The sequence below is a fragment of the Protobothrops mucrosquamatus genome, unplaced genomic scaffold (genome assembly GCF_001527695.2).
Source record: "Protobothrops mucrosquamatus isolate PMUCROS unplaced genomic scaffold, P.Mucros_1.0 scaffold44, whole genome shotgun sequence".
NCBI lineage: Eukaryota > Metazoa > Chordata > Lepidosauria > Squamata > Viperidae > Protobothrops > Protobothrops mucrosquamatus.
In genome coordinates this window covers 296,913-314,688 of record NW_015386426.1, presented here as the reverse complement: position 1 = coordinate 314,688, position 17,776 = coordinate 296,913, and the positions used below count along the sequence as shown (strand labels likewise).

Below are 17,776 nucleotides of genomic sequence, written 5' to 3'. Positions count from 1 at the left end.
ACTTTTCTGCAAAAAAAAAGATGAAGATGAAGTAAAGAAATCATATTATGAAACACCAACCTAGTCCGTATTATTTTTTATCCTGCCTTTATTATTGTTTATAAATAATTCAAGTCACCGAGTTAATGTATTTTCCTTCCTCCTTCTATTTTCCTCACAACCATCCTGTGAGGTGGGTTAGGCTGATAGAGTGACTGACCCAATGTCACCTAGTTGGTTTACATGCCTAAGGCAGGACTAGAACTCATAGTCTCATGGTTTCTAGGCCAGTACTTTAATCACTAGACCAGGGGTATTCAAACTTGGCCCTTTGAGGACTTGTGGACTTCAACTCCCAGAATTCCTCAGCCAGTATTGCTGGCTGAGGAATTCTGGGAGTTGAAATCCACAAGTCCTAAAAGGGCCAAGTTTGAAAACCCTTGCACTAGACCAAAGAACAAAGTTTTCTGGCAAAATAGCTTGTAATTATTCTATAGTATTTTGGTACTTTTTATATGGCTGAAGTTAATATCATCCATTCAAAATGGAGCACAAGAATGACTTCAAATTGGAAGTCAGAGCATTCTGAAATACAGGTAGTAGTACTCGACTTACAACAATTGAGCCAAAATTTGTTATTACGTGAGACATAGTTTTAGTAAGTTTTGCCCTCATTTTATGATTTTTCTTGCCACAGTTGTTAAGTGAATTACTGCAGTTGTTAAATAAGTAACAAGGTTGTTAAGTGAATCTGGCTTCCCCTTTGACTTTGCTTGTCAGAAGGTTGCAAAAGGTGATCATTATGACTGCAACTGTCATACTTTTGAGCCAGTTGCCAAGCATCTAAGTGTGAAAAGGGGTCATAAGTCACTTTTTTCACTGCCATTCTAACTTCGAACAGTCACTAAACGAACAGTTGTAAGTTGAGGACTACCTGTATTTACAAAAATCCCTATTTGAGAACCAGATATATTTAAAGTAAGATGTTTCAAGTAAGACAGAGAAATAAAAGAATCGGGTAGCAGGGTTTTTCTCCCCAGGATTTCTTAATTATTTGTCGAATTATGTTTCTAAAAATAAGCATGGCTATCTGCTTATGATTAGGAGCTGTGCTGGCACAGTGGTTAGGAAGCAGTATTGCAGGCTAATTCTGCCAAGTGCCAGGAGTTCGATCCTGACTGGCTCAAGGTTGACTTAGCCTTCCATCTTTTGAGGTCGGTAAGATGAGGTCCCAGGTTGTTGGGGGCAATATGCTGACTCTGTAAACCACTTAGAGAGAGCTGCAAAGCATTGTGAAGTGGTACATAAGTCTAAGTGCTGTTTCTATTGCTATTATATTTTAAGTTAGCCTACACGTAAAATAGGGTATTGGCAATCTTTTCTTCTCTCTTAATATTGCATTCCTTCAAGTATGAACCATTGCACACCAAATGACAAAGAAGCAGTTGAAAGGACACAGTTCAGAATGGCAGGGGTTAAAATCTTTCTTACATTTCCCCCCTCATCCTCATTTTCTTTCTGAAATTCTGTATCTCCCTAGCAAAAGGAGTCTCAGTCTTCCATGTGGCGGTATAATTTAATAAATCATATATAAACTACTCTTTTTAAAAAAAACTTATTCACTCTTGTATGTTTCAGATTTTCCTGGATAGACTTCCAGAGTTTGCAGTGTTTCATCAGGTGGTTGAAAATTCAAACGATGCAGATGAAAATAAGTTTTTTGTTTTAGGAGGACTGAACCAATGCATGCTTTTTGTTCCTGGACCAATCAAGTCCTGCAAAACTCTTAAGTTTGAACACTGTTTTGTGGCATTTTGGTTAGGCCTAATAAATGAAATGGGCCAGCTGGATTTTAAATCTTCTAGCCTTAACTCTTACTTCCATGAGACAATGCTGCCCTCTTCTGCAAGGATACAGAATTGTTTCTTTTATTACAATTAATGATTTGATTGCAGGTTATTTTACTTTTTCAATATTACAATCATATATTAACAGCACATAAAGATGGCAGAGATCTTACAGATTCACACTAGTCGCTTGCATTATTCCTGATGTGTGGAAAACGTGCACACAAATATCTATCCATTAAAGCCATTTCCAGGAACACTTTGTGCAATTCTTCTGTGAAAACCCAAACTATGTCACAATTTTTAGCAGTTTCTTAAGTTCAAATGGTTGTTAAACAAATGGTGACGTTAAGCTGAGGACCACCTGCATTTGCCATCTCCATACCTTCTCACAGATTGCAGTTTTTGGTATTATATTTCAAAGGCTGCTCAAAAATACTTGGTCCTAGGAAAAATTGAAATGGCTCATGTTTCCTGCAGGCTTTTAAATCATGTGGTGCTGCTGAAGATGACCATTGGTAACTACAAGACTCACTGCTGCTCATTTTAAAAGAATTTAATTATAAACATTAAATGGGAAGCTGGCCTACTGCAATTTGAAGTATCAACATCTGTATATCCAGAATTAACATCTGGGCAATATTATGCAAGTAGTTAACATAGACAGAATAATTTTTAAAAAATTATTGTGGTGCAGGTTTTGAAGAAATCCAGCTAAAAATCTGACAGGATAGACATCCTCTAATGGCCAACCTACCCTGCAATTTTCATCCTACTCAGCCAAGAAAGTGAATTGGTTGCAGCTGTTTAATGCCTTTCCCTCATAATCTATGGACAATTCATGTTTTAGAAATTAAATCTTCAAATTGCTCATACATCTTAAGAACATAAACTCAAGTCAATTCATGGCTTTTCTAAGCCTTGCAGGTATAATTTGGGTAAACGTGGGAGTGATTACATTAAATATAAAATATTTAACTATGGAGCTGCACCACCATCCGAGATGGGTTCACGAGATCTGTGGCATCAGGTTGCTTATTGCTGTCTATATTCCATGTTAAACCTGACTGGCCCACATTTTATTGTCTTTCCTGGCCACAAGGCATAAATGTGAGTCAAACTCAGCCAGTCCCCAAATGTGAAAGTGGCAGATAAATAAACACAGCCAATGTTATCCTCAATGTTATCCTCTCTACATGGGGCTCCCCTTGAGGAGCACTCGGAGGCTCCAGTTAGTCCAGAATGCAGCCGCGCGGGCGGTGTTGGGAGGGACTCGTCGCTCCCATGTAACACCGTTGCTGCGCGAGCTGCACTGGCTGCCGGTGGCTTTCCGGGTGCGCTTCAAGGTGTTGATTATCACCTTCAAAGCGCTCCATGGCATCGGACCNCGAGACCGCCTTCTGCCTCAGATTACCTCCCATCGGCCGGTACGCTCCCACAGAGTGGGTCTCCTCAGGGTGCCGTCAGCCAGACAGTGCCGGCTGGCGACCCCCAGGGGGAGGGCCTTCTCGGTGGGAGCTCCCACCCTCTGGAACGAACTACCCCCAGAGATCCGGGTGATCCCGGATCTCCCTTCCTTCCGCCGCGGCCTTAAGACATGGCTATTTCAACTAGCAGGACTGGCCTAAGGGGTAATTTTTAGCGGGGTTTTAAAAATAATTTTAAAATAACAAAGGCCAATCTAATATTTCATTTTAACTATGTTTTTAATGATAGTATTTTGGTATTTTTTGTATTTGTTTTTATTAGGCTGTTAGCCGCCCTGAGTCCGCAAGGAGAAGGGCGGGGTAAAAATTCAATAAATAAAATAAATAAATAAATAAAATAAAGTCAGCCCAAAGAGGTCTAGAAAAATACATGAAATAACCTCATATTAAATGAGAATACAGCGGGGGATTTCAATGGTCAGATATTTTTTGAAATGCTACAGCTGATCCAAGCAATATTAATATCTTTGTTTTCAAAATCTCGTAACAACAGGCCCATTTCATGAGCTAGCATCACTTTGTCATTGATAAACTAAAGACATGTCAAAATAGCTTAACACAAGTTGCCAAAAATGGGTGCACAAGTCTGCACAACCCCTAGATGACAGCATACCATGAGTGTAATTCTTTCTTGTTTTAGCTGCCATCTAATGGTTGCCTTTCCTTTATGATCAACTGCTCTCTCTCTCTCTCATCCCATCATGAGTTGGGCAGTTGGGACTATGGAACGTGCAAAGCAGCAGCACCAAGAAGTAAGGTAAAGAACTGACAAAAAGAAGAATTAACAAAGTTAAGAATATTTGAAGAGTAGGATTATCTGCTTCATAATGTGGAAAAAGAGGCAAAAAGTTTTGGCATGTGGCAATTGTTGATAGAAGCGGTTGTCCTTAGAAATGTTACCCCTAAATCATAAATAAAATTTAGCATGGATGGCTGCATATTAAGGCCAAAGTAATCTGAGCCATGTAAACACAACTGCTATACACATTGTGGTAACTTACCAGTTGATAAAATCTTGGCCTGTGAATATCAATTTTGTCAAAGTGCTCACAAGATAATTGTTGGTTATGTTATTGCAATATTTTATAGGAAAATACTTGAAGAAAGATAGTTCAGTCAAGAAATGAACACGGGTTTATGTAAAAAATGAAGTGTATTTCAGAATATTTGAACATCAACATGCAGGTACAACATGGATAAAAATTATTGCACCTATATTATGTGGCAATTATTCAAGTTTCTAAAACAGTTCTATTCCACATCACCCTCTGCTTGTCAGACTTCAAGCTTGAAAACATAACTCAGCATGGAACTGTGTTCACATCCTCCAAAACAACCAAAATCAACACACAGTGTAAACACACACAGAGTTGTAAAATCATCTACTAGAAGTACGGCATTATCCTTCATGTCCATAAGACAGAACTGGAGAAAGAATGTATCTTCCCCCCACAGGAAATAACAAACAAAAAATTCCAAATCACATCTTAATTCAGTGCGAATGAGGAAAAAAACTCACAAGTCATTCCTCGTACCCTGTTGTATGGTGAGCGTTCTTGTAGCATAACCATTACCACAAAACCTTAGGCATCGTTCCCCAGAAGTGGTTTTTTAGCAAGGCTAAAAGTCTAATATGTACACTAAATATCCTTCTGATGATTCTGTGAAGTATTGTCAAATACATCAGCTGGATATGAAAACTTTTAAGTTTGGCTGAGGGAAAAAAAAGTGATCTGTAGATATTCAAACAAAGAGGAACTTGACAAACAGTGTATTAGGATGGCTATTTCATGTATCCTATGTCTAAAATAGAATTATTAAAATCATATTAATAAAACATGGAAATTTGGCCAACCAGGTCATCACCATATGGTTTAACTGGATCACAAATAGAATCTCTTCCCCTCAATAGTTTCTATTCATCCATTACATGCCACTTGCTGCAGGCTTGATTCTTCCAGGGCTTTTAAGATGTTGAATTTTACCCTCTGTGGCATCGTGATTGTCACAATTCCCTCCACCACCACCCCCTTCCTGCTATGGGGCCTAAATGAAACTTCCTTTCTTTTTATCTCTAATGTTATTAATATAGATCCATAGCTGGAAAAGTAGTGGTGAAAGTAAAAGACTTCTGCAGCCTTTAAGAGGTTTCCTGGTTATAGTAAAAAAGGCATATCAAAAGGTAAAATACCTAAGTGATAAGACATACACATGCTAGCCTATATAGACTAAACTAGAGATGCAAATCCTTTGGCTGTTTTTGTGTATACTAATACTACGAAGTACACTATCTGACCCAGGCCTCAAATTAATATAGTGTAAATTGTAAATTGTTTGTTTACATTATTCAAGTTCTAAGTGGCTAAGTCATCAGCTCATATTAGCAACAATCCCTTTTTTCTTATTTGTCTATTAGAGAGCGGTGCAGCAAAGTGACAGGATTGTAAAACACAAAGGATAATTAAAATAGGCCTGAAGGACAGTGCATAAGGTTATATGCATAAGTGGCAGGACAGACCAGATAATCATATCTCATGAGATTGTTATGAGTAATATTACTGGAGAAATTCAGAAGCTTCAAGTTAATATATGAAAAAGTCAATGGATTTTATAGCACTGCCACATACAGAGGGCGTTTCTTCTTTTGCACACATTCAAGCACACATCATGCACTTAAGAGTGGTTAATGTTAAAACAATACCAGCTTAAAAATAAATTGGTCCAAAAATAAAATCCAGGATAAAAAATTATGTACTAAATATTATTTGTGTGTGGGGGAGTACAAGAATACCTGAAATGTGATGATGAAGTTAATAGAGTTTAAACAGAATGTTCCCCGTTAAAAAAGTAAATATTGACTTGGAAAACAGAAATGGTGCAGGAAGAGAGTTGATATCTGCAATATGGCAGAATAATGAAGCTATATTATAATTAACTACAAGGTTTGCCCTTGAGAATTATTTCATACACCATGTGATCACTTCAGCATATGTAGGCTTTCAGACTATAAAAGTAGTTATTTTGTCTGTTCACACATACAGATATATTCTGTTACAAGAGACTATGAGTTAAATTCACAAGTATTTTGCAGGGGGTTGAAATACCTTCTTTTGCCTTTAAACGATAATAAGTAATAATCTTGAAATGTTCTATTGCTTTACTGTATGTATATTATCAGTGCAGTGTTCTAGATTTAGCTGTATTTTTTTTAAAAAAAGCACCAAACAATGCTGCAATCTCAAAAAGTATCAAAAGGATTCTAAGAAAGCATAGGCATTTTGGAAATGTAGGTAAATCAAGCAACTAAAATATAGTTCATTAGCATGATACTGGAGATTTTTCCTGAACAGTTACTCACTGAAGCTATAAAGGCTACTTTGCTTTTAGTGGTTCATCTCTGCCCTTCCCTAACCAATAAACACAGTACCTTCCTATCAGTTGTTCCCATCCAATTAGAATTTTCCTGCTGTTAACTCCTTCTGCTACCAAGCCACAAACTGCAGGTTAAGGTGGGATGGTCTCAGATGTTCACAGTCTCCAGCAGTGTCTGTGCTAGGGAGCTGCTAATAACTTAGAGCTACAGTAATGGAAGTACCTTGTACCTCTTATTAAATATTTGCTTGCTCAGAGCAAGGTAATATTGGTAAGGCAACTAGCATTAAAAATTCCCCAATGATGGAGTGTCATACTATTTTTAAGGCAATGAAAAAATGGATAAAAACCAAAATTTATTTTGACAGATTGCTCAGGCGAGCCCCTTTAAAAAAGATACTAATCACTGCATAAGCTAACAAAGCTTCCTCCACAGAAAGTTGTGAGATAACACAACTATGCAAGAAAAAGGGTGTGCAGTGGCATTAAGAATTGTAGAAGAATCCATAAATTGTATTTCTTCATCCCTATCAACATAATGAAATTAAAGTCTGCAAATAAGGACAAACACTTGGAGCTAGTGTCAAAATGTACCTTTGTCGAGCAAGCAGCCTTATATGGTAAATAAAACACACTGACATTTTGAGGGGGGGGGAGAAAAACACTCAAAAGTTAATGCACAAGATGCTCCAAATTAAAAGGAAAAGGAGGGGTGATTTTGCTTTAAAGATACTCTGTAAAGAGGGATCAAATGGCAAATGCTGTGTACAAAAATAGAATTGCAATGAAAAAAGCGAGAATATGAAACACAAATCTACAAAAAAAGGTTTCTTGATTTATATTTTGAGTTCAACTAATGTTGTCTTTCTTTCTGAATGGAGCTGCTGCTATGTTCTTTTTCACAGCATCAGCTTTTGACAACAAGAAGCCTTTTGTTTGGGGCTGACCTCCAGCCTCGCTGATTTTTCCTGGCACTGGAGCAGTCTCCTTTTTTGAACTCAAACTATCATCTGGTCCAGAAGAAATCCTCATGTTCCAATTCCCATCTGCTTGATCTTCAAGTAGAGGTAGTTGCCATCTCTCTTCCAAAATTTCAGAAGCATCAGGCATACCAGATTGTGATTTTTTGGGTATTATCCGACATTCTGACTCCCAAGAAAACGGACTTTCTGATGTAATGTGAGAATCACAAATTTTAACGAGACCGCCTATATTTAAAGTTTTGGTTGATTCTGGACCCAGATCTTCCAGTAGTGTCTCCTTTAAGCCTTGTTTGGACAGGCTTTTATCTTTTCTATCTTTTTCTACTTTTCTTGAGCTGGAGATGTTCAATCCCATTGCACTTAATGTACTCCTTGCACTTGTCAAATGAGCGGGACAAACTGTTTTTCCACTTTCAATTGAGGCATCGAGTATAAATGTTGTGCTGCCTGTAGGACAGCTTAGATTTTTATCACTTGTGTGACTTTTGTGTTTTGAAATTCCCACTGCAGAAGACAACACTTGCTCTTCGACTTTAGGAGACATTTGTTCAAAAGCTTTGCCAAAGTTTGTCAGATTGTCAATACTAGCATTCTCCTTCAAAGGCTGATGACATTCCCGATTCCAAGATGTGTCTTTGCAGTCTATTTGGCTTACTAATGGAAGGGAGCTTGTGTTAGTTGTGCAAGAAGAAGAAGAAAGTGCTAACAAAGGCATTTTATCGTGAAATAACAGATAGGTGGCTTCTTCAGAAGCGGATTCCTTTGTATTATTTTTGTCACCTGCTATTTCTGAGCAGTCACCTTGACCAAACTGTCGGAATCTTACTGGGAGGCACTTCATCTGCTCTGGACCATCTATACTTTTTTGGATAATCCGTATTTCCTTAGGATCATCAGCATCTTTAAAACAGGTGTCCTGTTGAACAACAACTTTCTTACCTTGTATTGATTCTGAGGCTGTCTTGCATTCTGATATTAACTGTATTGGTTCACAATCCTCAGGTTTTCCTGTAAAGGAAGCTATTGCACAAATTTCAGACAGGGACTCATTTATGTCAGTCACCAATGCCCTTTCCACATCTTTTTGTTGTGGTTGATTTATCTCACTCTGCACATTGTCCATTTTTGGTTCCTCCAGAAGAAAAGCATCATCTTCCATGCTATCTTTGCTTTCTAATCTGGAACAAGGCTTCATCTCCTCAGTAAAAGGATTACAAAATTGGTGTTCTCTAATGAAGGGTGGCCTGTCCAATCTTTTCCCGTCTTGACTATCTTCTGACCCTTCATCAGTTTCATCTTCAGAAGAATCTACTTCTGTAATGGCGTCCTGCTTCTGTAGAGATTCTCTTCTTTCTACCCTATCTTGTCGAATGGCCCCAAGTTTTCGGGAAGAAGGTTTTTGGAGTGTCCCTTTTTCTGCTGGCCCAGCTTTACCTCCAGATGTTTCATTTATTGATTCCTGCCAACTTTGGAGACCCGGATCTCTCTGAAGCATGTCCTTTTTGAATTCAGAATGGGAAATATCCAAGCTATGCTTACGTGTAGAGGGCAGCTTTTTTTCTGAGGAAGACAGGGAAGAGGTCAGTTTCTCAGCTGACTGGACTCTTTTCAGGAGTGGTGATCTTGATGGTTCAGCGCTCTTCGGCCGTGAAATCTGCCGGGCCAGAGGCGGGGAGGAATGTAACTTTACAGGGAAAGACTGCATGATGCTTGAACTGCCAATTGAGTGCCCTGGCAAAGGCGAAGGGGAACGCTGAGGTGATGTAGATTGTGGAGTGGGTGAAGGCGTATGAGCTAGTGGTGAAAGAGGAATGTTTCCAGCTGATTTACGTCTTGGAGATCGATATTGTCGTTGAAGTTTTGGTGCTAGTCCATGTAATGAACTGGGCCTGATATGCCCTGAACTAGCTGGAGAATTGGGAACACTGGAACCAGGCGAACTGCTCTGAGAAGAATTTCCACCAACTGTGAATATCAAAATAGGAGAATGGTAAATCACAAGCACTGTGAGGCTGAATTTAGAAAATGAAGACTAATGCAGTCAAAACAATAAAGTGCAATCAACCATACTTTATCCCTCACAAATGCACTGTACTTCAGTATTATTTTATTGGCAGTCTTTTGGAGGTCTCTCTTTTTTCTCATACTAAATATACTCTTTGAGAAATATACTCATTGGCAGCTGCATATTATAGCTCTTCTGCTTATTTATGTTTGTTATAAACTCCACAGTATATCCTAACCTTTGGGGTACAAAAGGACTTTTCCTCCAGGAAGCTCATTTGTAGAATTATTTATTCAGGTACATATTGTAATTTTAACTGTTAATGCATTCACTCACTCTCATACTGAGGAAGTTATATTGATAGTATTTATATAAAACATGAATAGGGTATTTAAAAAAGTAAAAAGACAGTATAGCAATTAAAAGTACAGTATAGCAAAAAACAGTATAGCAATTAAAAGTTGCAAAAATCACCCTAAATAGTATCTCATGATATGTAACATTTTATGCTTCTTGAATATCTCACACTAATAAATTCCTTGGAGCATCCTTCCTGCACCTGGCAACCAGCCTCACCTAGTTGCTTGGGCTATGTTTTCCTGGTATCTTAAAGATCCCACCAAGAATGGTCAATTGGCTTGCAGCTGTCAAATTTGTTCATTTCTTCCTTAAAAACGAGAATTTGGATGGTTTATTCTCCCTCTACCTTCCAGTTTTAGAAAACACATTAAGTTGAAAGTATTTGATTCAAGTCTTCCACCTTCTGTTCCTTTTTTTACCTAAATGTGCAGGCTCAGGAGTAGATCGGTAGCCCTGTGTTGGAGAACGAGGAGAGAGATTGTGTGTAGGTGAGCCAGGAACACTTTCCCCAGATGACAGGGAACGGTTGAGGGAAGATAAACTTCTACTTGTGTGAAGCAGGGAGGCCTGCTTGGTAATTTTCCTGAATAATGAACTCTTCTTCTTACTGGAAAAATAAAAAAATAAAGGTAATCACTAGCAAGAGAAGCAGCCATATGAGATCCATAAGGGGACATTAGTTTGCTATTTATATAGTTGTAAACAAGAGTTATTTTTAATAAAATATCATCAATAATAAGAAACTGAGTAGAAAATGAAAGCACGTTAACATTCAACTACAGTTCGAGGACCTCTGGATATAATCCATTCTTGATATTATGTAACTTTTGTAACATTAAAATAACTTGTGACATTCATTTACCCATACTGACAATTATTATTATTATGAATGGCTTCAATTTTACTAACCTTTCCTGCCCGTCTTTTGTTTTGCTTTTCTTGTTTCTTCTAGCCATTTTTGATTTATAACTGGCCTTCCGAGCTGGCCCCAATTTGATCGATGTGTTCTCAAAAGGGGTAGTGGATATGGACACTTTATTTCCACTCTGGTAGAAAGAAAACCACAGGTTCTAATTTTTAAAATGCATTTCTTCATATGATTTGGTACAACCAGACATGATACCAAGGGAATGTATCAGCTTGTAACTGGATGACTTAAATTCCTTTGATCTGGTCTTTTCCTTTCAAAATATATTTTGTGTTTAGCAAGTGCTACTAGAGGGATTTCTTGACTCAGACTTTTCTCACTGATTAAACAATGGTTTTTCTAACTGAATGACAGCTGAAGAGATTGTGAATGTAAAATGTTATTAATCCAATATAAACTTTGGAGTGTACACAAAAGATAATCAAGTCAAGTACCACCAGAAATTCTATCAAGCAGCATGCCTAACTTTAATACAACCTCCTGTTTTCATCTTTGGATTTCTTCCTTCTTCAAAAGAACTGAAGAATCACAAACTATCGTAGAACAAGATTCAAAATACCTGTTTCAACTACTTCCAAAGCAAGTATCTAGACAAGGCAACTGGCCAAAATGCACCTGCCTCAAAGTAATTCCCTTGCAGGTGTTCTGTTTATTAAATGAACACCATAACCCATGAAGAAATCATGGGTTTACTTATCAATGGGCATTATTCAACAGGATATATTCCATAAAACATTCTAAACTGCTATTAACTGGCCATTATTATTTCCTATTATTTGTAAATGAATAAACATTTTCCCAGAAAAGAATATTATTTGAAGACTAGAACATAACTAGCCCAAGGTCACCCAATTGGCTTTGTGCCTAAGGTGGGATTAGAATTTACAGTCTCCCAATTTCTAGCCTGACGCTTTAACTACTACACTAAACTGGCTCTCCCTTAAATAGACTACTTGTTTAGCAATACTTTTACCCTTCTACTTAAACAACACTTGAAATCCCATACAAGAAAATCAGTAACATCTTGAAAATACCCAAGAACTTTAAATAAATGAGTTAAATATGCCCTCAAGTCATGCTTGTCTCCTAGTGACTCCATCTTTCTAATTTTCTTGCTAAAAATATGTATTAACCAGCCACTGCCATTTTCTCATGGCCCTTTGTTTCCAAATTTTTCAGACTAATCTGAAGCCAAGCCCGGCATTTCTTGGTGGTTTGATCTTCTAATCTATGCAAGTAATAATCAGCACTGATCCTGCTTAGCTGCATGGTACAGACAAAATTGGTTTGGGGCTGCCACCTGAAACCCCAGATTTAAAAGCTCTTGGAAAATTAAGTCATTGCTTGGCACTGAAAATGCTTCCTTGATAGGTCCAAGGATGACTGAGAACGTTTCATAATCAGAATATCTTTATGAAGAAGTGGAGGTACTCATATATCCATTAAAAAACTCCCTGTATATACAGTCATATATACTTATACTATGACAAGGCTTGATGAACTGTACTAGCTCCCAGCACTTCTAGATTTTCAGGAACAAAAAGCTTTTCATGGCTTTGAATCACTAAATATCTAGAAATGGTAAGAGGTGGTCCCCTCATCAAGCCTTGGAATAATATATCATCATATTTCAGTTAGCAATCTAGCAACTGGTTTTTTATTGCAATTTCTAAATCTTCTTCAAAGAGCAAACATATACATTACACTAATCATTCTGGAGGTCACAAAAACAGCAATAATCTGCAACTGCAACATCAGGTAAGAAAAGGTATTCTGGGTAACCTGATCCTCCTATGGAAAAACCGTTTTAAATACTTTGAAGTTATTGGAAACACTTTTTTACTAAATATTTGAGCTGACACACATCACTCCTGTTGTACAGCAGGCATCAATTTTCAATCTTTACCTTCAGGACCAATTCTACCACTTCTGTATGAACCAATCCATGTACAGGCTCTCCATTCACATGAGTTATCAAGTCTCCTTCCCTTAGACCAGCCTCACTTGCTGGACCACCTTCTTCTACATGCTGTAATGACAGAGAACAAAGCTAAATAATAACAGCAATACATTAATCATCTATTTATATTAAAGCACATTTCAATTCCATACATTAACTACACCTCTGATTGTATTTAGGGCATTTCACATGCAAATAGTGTGCTACTGTTAGTGAGTTAGTTTATCCTATTAATGTTCAAGAATTCTCTTGTGTTAGTAGTATAGAAATTTCAGAATCAACATGGCTAAACAATTAAATACAACGATGACAAATAAGATAGTTTTGATTTCCAGATATAGTACGATGACCTGAAGACAGCTCTGCAAAAGTGAAGCTGACAACTGTGTTATGTTCTCACTTTTCTCTCTCTTCTATTCCTTTTTTCATTTTCTTTCGTTTAGTTTATATTTGATTTTACTATTATAATAAAAAAAATTCTTAAGAAAATTATATATAAAAATAACAAATAAGATACAGTAGTTCTGTTTGTTACATGGGGCTTACATTTATTGGCAGCCATATCTTTGCATAATGCAATTTTTGTCAAGGTCATAACAAATAAGGGGCAGAAATCAATTTACTGAACTATTCTATTTTCTATTATGATTATATTGCTGCTAATTAGCTTCAAAGATCATTTTCTACTTAAATAAACCCTGAGTAATGTCTATAGGGAACTTGGGACATAATTTGCTTCTCTTCAATTGTGGAAATGGCATAACAGACAATATTCATTATGAGAAATAGTCCAGGCAAATAACCATATATTCATAAAGAAAATAAACAATGCAAGATAAATTATAACACAGAGCTGAACTAAACTCGAAATCCTGATCAATTAACTGAGAAGACAGTAATACTTTTAGACAGACAGACAGACAGACAGACAGACAGACAGACAGACAGACAGACAGACAGACAGACAGACAGACAGACAGACAGACAGACAGACAACCTTCCTTTATTGTCATTTTTTACTGTGGGCACAATGGCACACATTAAAAATGAAATTTAGTTGCAGATGTGTAAACAAAAGCCTAAGGATAAAGAGATCTGAAACAGACAGCCACTGTCAAGACAACTCAGAAGGAATTAAATGTAATTAACCTACACATTTCAACTTTGCTATTTCTATGCATCAACTACATATATTTTCTTTTACAAAGGAAGTCATCATTCTAGAGGTAATTCTGGAAAAGACTGCTTAGTTATAAGCAGGATTTTTTATTAAGTTAAAGGTACTGCACATTGCTCTAATTTTCAAAGTAGGCTCTTACTAAATGACTGTATATCATGACATAAAAATCCAATAAGTCCAAGCATACCCAGACTATGTGGTGCACTGAATAGATATCACTGTTCCCCATGTAGACTCTAATTGCACGAAGTGAAAAACCATAATTCTTCCCAGCTCGATGGATGATGATTGGTGGTTTGGGATTCATAACAGCAGGAGAATAGTCTCGGCTTGGAGATGAGTCTCTTGAAGATGGGTTGGAGGAGAGAGAATGAGGTGACATTGGACTAGCCAATGGCGAACAGGTATGGTGTTCTACATGAACATAGAAAATGCTTCCAAATTAGAAAACCTAGTTTTCAAAGGAAAATAAAACTCGCATTAATGTATCAAGGGGGAATTAAGCTTTTTTGATTGCAGAACCCGGAAAGCTGCATTTTATTTTTCTTCCTCATTGTGGAAAAAGATGCTATTATAATAGCATCAGGAAAACGACAACTTGCTATTTGATTATACCTAGTGCAATTCACTTGTAAATATGTGCTCAAAAATAAAAAAAATTAAACTATGAATTCCTTATTCAAATTTTAAGGAATTATTAAAATACATCAGCTTTTAGTCTGTCATGAACCATAAACATATATTCACAAAGAAGCTATAGGAGAGAAAATGAAACTGAACTGCAGATTGGATAAAACATTTTCCTAACTTTTAAAAGCAAACAATTAAGTGATGTGGCATATATTCTGTTTCTGCTTCTACCCCCAAACTAAATTACAATATTGCAATGGTACAGTGCAATATTCAAAATTTAGTTCTATAAATTATTGGACAAGATGCTATGTTTTATAAACTAGCACCTACATAAAAGATCTTTGTTCAGACACAAAGTAAATACACAAGACACATTTTAAAACAGAACTCAGGACTTCCTGCTCCTAATCCAGCATCTTACCCACTCAATTTCTTGATAGCATTCTTTATTGGATACTGTGGCAATTCAGTGAATTGGAAGCTAAAAGCAAGGCAATACTGTGGCTGCTAGTTCCAGGACCAATTTCTGTGAATGATGAGGAGTTCAGCTTGGTCCCTGGATAGCTGTCTTGTCATGTCCTACAGAGATCATATACTGGCTGCCAAATTGGGAGGTGGGTGGGTTCAGGAAGGATATAATTAATAAATTGAGAAAATATAAAGTTTTTGAAAACAATTATGGATTGGATGAGAAATATTAAATTGAAGCTTAATCAGTATAAAACGGATTGGTGACTCCTATGTTCAGGAATTAGAGACCAGCTTATTCTGGATAGGATCATCCTACTTCTAAAAGCACATATATATAATCTGGTGGTGCTCCTAGTCTATTTTATCAATTGAGTATAATAGGGCAGAATTGCTATTTTCCTTTCTAGCTTGTTCTTTAGCTAAGGCTGTTTTGAAAAGGGGATAGCCTTTCTAGAGAAATGCTTTGATAATTTTGCAATTAAATTAGTGTTGAATAATGCATTGCTGGGCTGTCTTTAACCAAAGGAGGTTGCTGGTATAAGGTGGAATTATGAGGAGGCTGAGAACCCAAATATCTACCATTAATGAGCTACGCCAGTTATCTACCTGGTCAGCCAAATTAAACACATTAGCTTTTGATATATGAAGTCATAAATACTGTAGCTTTAAATATCTTATTGCTTAATGAAAAAGAATACCACTCTGCAGACAGCCTTGAGATCTTTTGGGGAGGTAATTCTGAATTATTATTATTATTATTACTATTGTTGTTGTTGTTGTTGATCATTGCACAGTCAGCCAGATGTTCAAACTGGATTTGGCATTTTGTCTACCTATCGAGTCCTTACCAAGGACCTGGGATAGGCAGATGTGGATGTTTGATGTTATTACAGATATCGTCGCAGGATGGAGGCAGTTCCTAGTAAGGCTGCCTTTTGCAATTGACTAATGGCGAATTTGTCAATGCCAATGGTGTTCAAGTGGTGCTCCAGTTGTTTTGGGATTGCACCCAAGGCGCCTATTACTATTGGTACTACTCTTGCTTGCTTTTGCCACAGTCTTTCTATTTCTATTTGTAGGTCTTTGTATTTTGTTATCTTCTCCAGTTCTTTCTCGTCTATTCTGCTGTCTCCAGGCACTGCCATGTCCACTATCCAGACTTTTTTGTCTTTCTTATCGACAATTGTTAAGTCCGGGGTGTTATGTTGCAGGTGTTTGTCTGTTTGAATTCTTAAGTCCCAGAGCAGTTTAACTTTATCATTTTCTATGACTTTCTCTAATAATAATAATAATAATAATAATAATAATAATAATAATAATAATAATAATAATAATAATAATAATAATAATAATAATAATAATAATAATAATAATAATTATTATTATTATTATTATTATTATTGTTATTATTATTAAATAAAATCCAGCCTTTTGGAGTTCATAATAGGGCTTTCTTAGATGGTATCATCTTTCCTTAGGGACTAGAGTGGAGCCAGTACTGGTAATTTTATTGGCACCCAGCAGGAAGACATATCTATTGGCAATGTCAACATAGTACTACATAAGTGGCTAGTATGAACTTCACGATCCTTGGAAAAGATTTATAAAATAATTTGTAAAATCATCAATGGCATATCGTTTATGACTTATTGTGTATGATTTCACAAATTATTTGATAAATCGTTTATGAAATGATTTATCAAAACAAGTTAGATTTAAAAGTTGCAATGTACTAATCATAGCTATAATAAAACAATCACAGTGAAATCCCACTCCTTATTACACGACAGCACAAGCCTATCCATGGCAAAATATTATATTTGCATAGGTAGAATATTGTGGTTCCTGACAAACCCAGAAAAAGATGTAAAGTAGTGGTTATTGTCACATTTAGCTGTAGTCTATTTTGTTTTGATTTTTTTTTTTAAGTCGTGAAACAGATAGGTTACCTGAAGGGATCAAGAGGGAGAGGGCAGTAGCTGATGCGGACTTGATCACTTTATTGACAGGCCGCGGTGAGGTCCGCTTTTCCCCGGAATCTCCTGAAAGTAGCCGGTGTCGAGCTCGCCGCACAGCCAGATCACTTGTAGCCTTGGGAGTCATAAAGTCTGGACTTTCACTGCTGTTACTGCGAGTGTAATGATCGGAGACATCGGTAATGCCCCCACCTACATTCCAACAACAACAACAACAACAAAAAATAGGTCAGATCCATGTGGAATTTCTATTTGCCTCTCCTCCAAAAGTAGATGTGTTGTATGGCCCACCAGTTTTTTTTAAAAAAAGTGATAAATTTAGAGCCACTTCAGCACTTCGGTCACTCCACTAGCTGTGGAACAGCTGAACAGCACTTCCGGTATTTGCAGCCCACCAGGATGTTTAACTTACCAATGAGGCCCTTTCCCCTCAACAAAGTAGTAGTAGTAGTAGTAGTAGTAGTAGTAGTAGTAGTAGTAGTAGTAGTAGTAATAATAATAATAATAATAATAATAATAATAATAATAATAATAATAATAATAATAATAATAATAATAATAATAATAATAATAATGTTGGAAGGGACCTTGGAGT

General features: G+C 36.8%; 1 protein-coding gene across 1 annotated transcript in view; it reads right to left on the bottom strand.

The window, feature by feature from the left end:
• Positions 1-4,447: 4,447 nt before the first annotated feature.
• The window catches only part of MAST2 (microtubule associated serine/threonine kinase 2), a 47,609-nt gene continuing 34,280 nt past the window's right edge, over positions 4,448-17,776 (bottom strand). Inside the window, exons 18-23 of the mRNA XM_015811527.1 lie at positions 17,155-17,373; positions 14,289-14,515; positions 12,868-12,990; positions 10,943-11,079; positions 10,453-10,640; positions 4,448-9,633 (exon numbers count right to left, since the gene is read on the bottom strand). Of these exons, the coding sequence (XP_015667013.1) occupies positions 7,535-9,633; positions 10,453-10,640; positions 10,943-11,079; positions 12,868-12,990; positions 14,289-14,515; positions 17,155-17,373 (2,993 nt within the window). The 3' untranslated portion in view covers positions 4,448-7,534. The remainder of the gene's footprint in view (positions 9,634-10,452; positions 10,641-10,942; positions 11,080-12,867; positions 12,991-14,288; positions 14,516-17,154; positions 17,374-17,776) is intronic.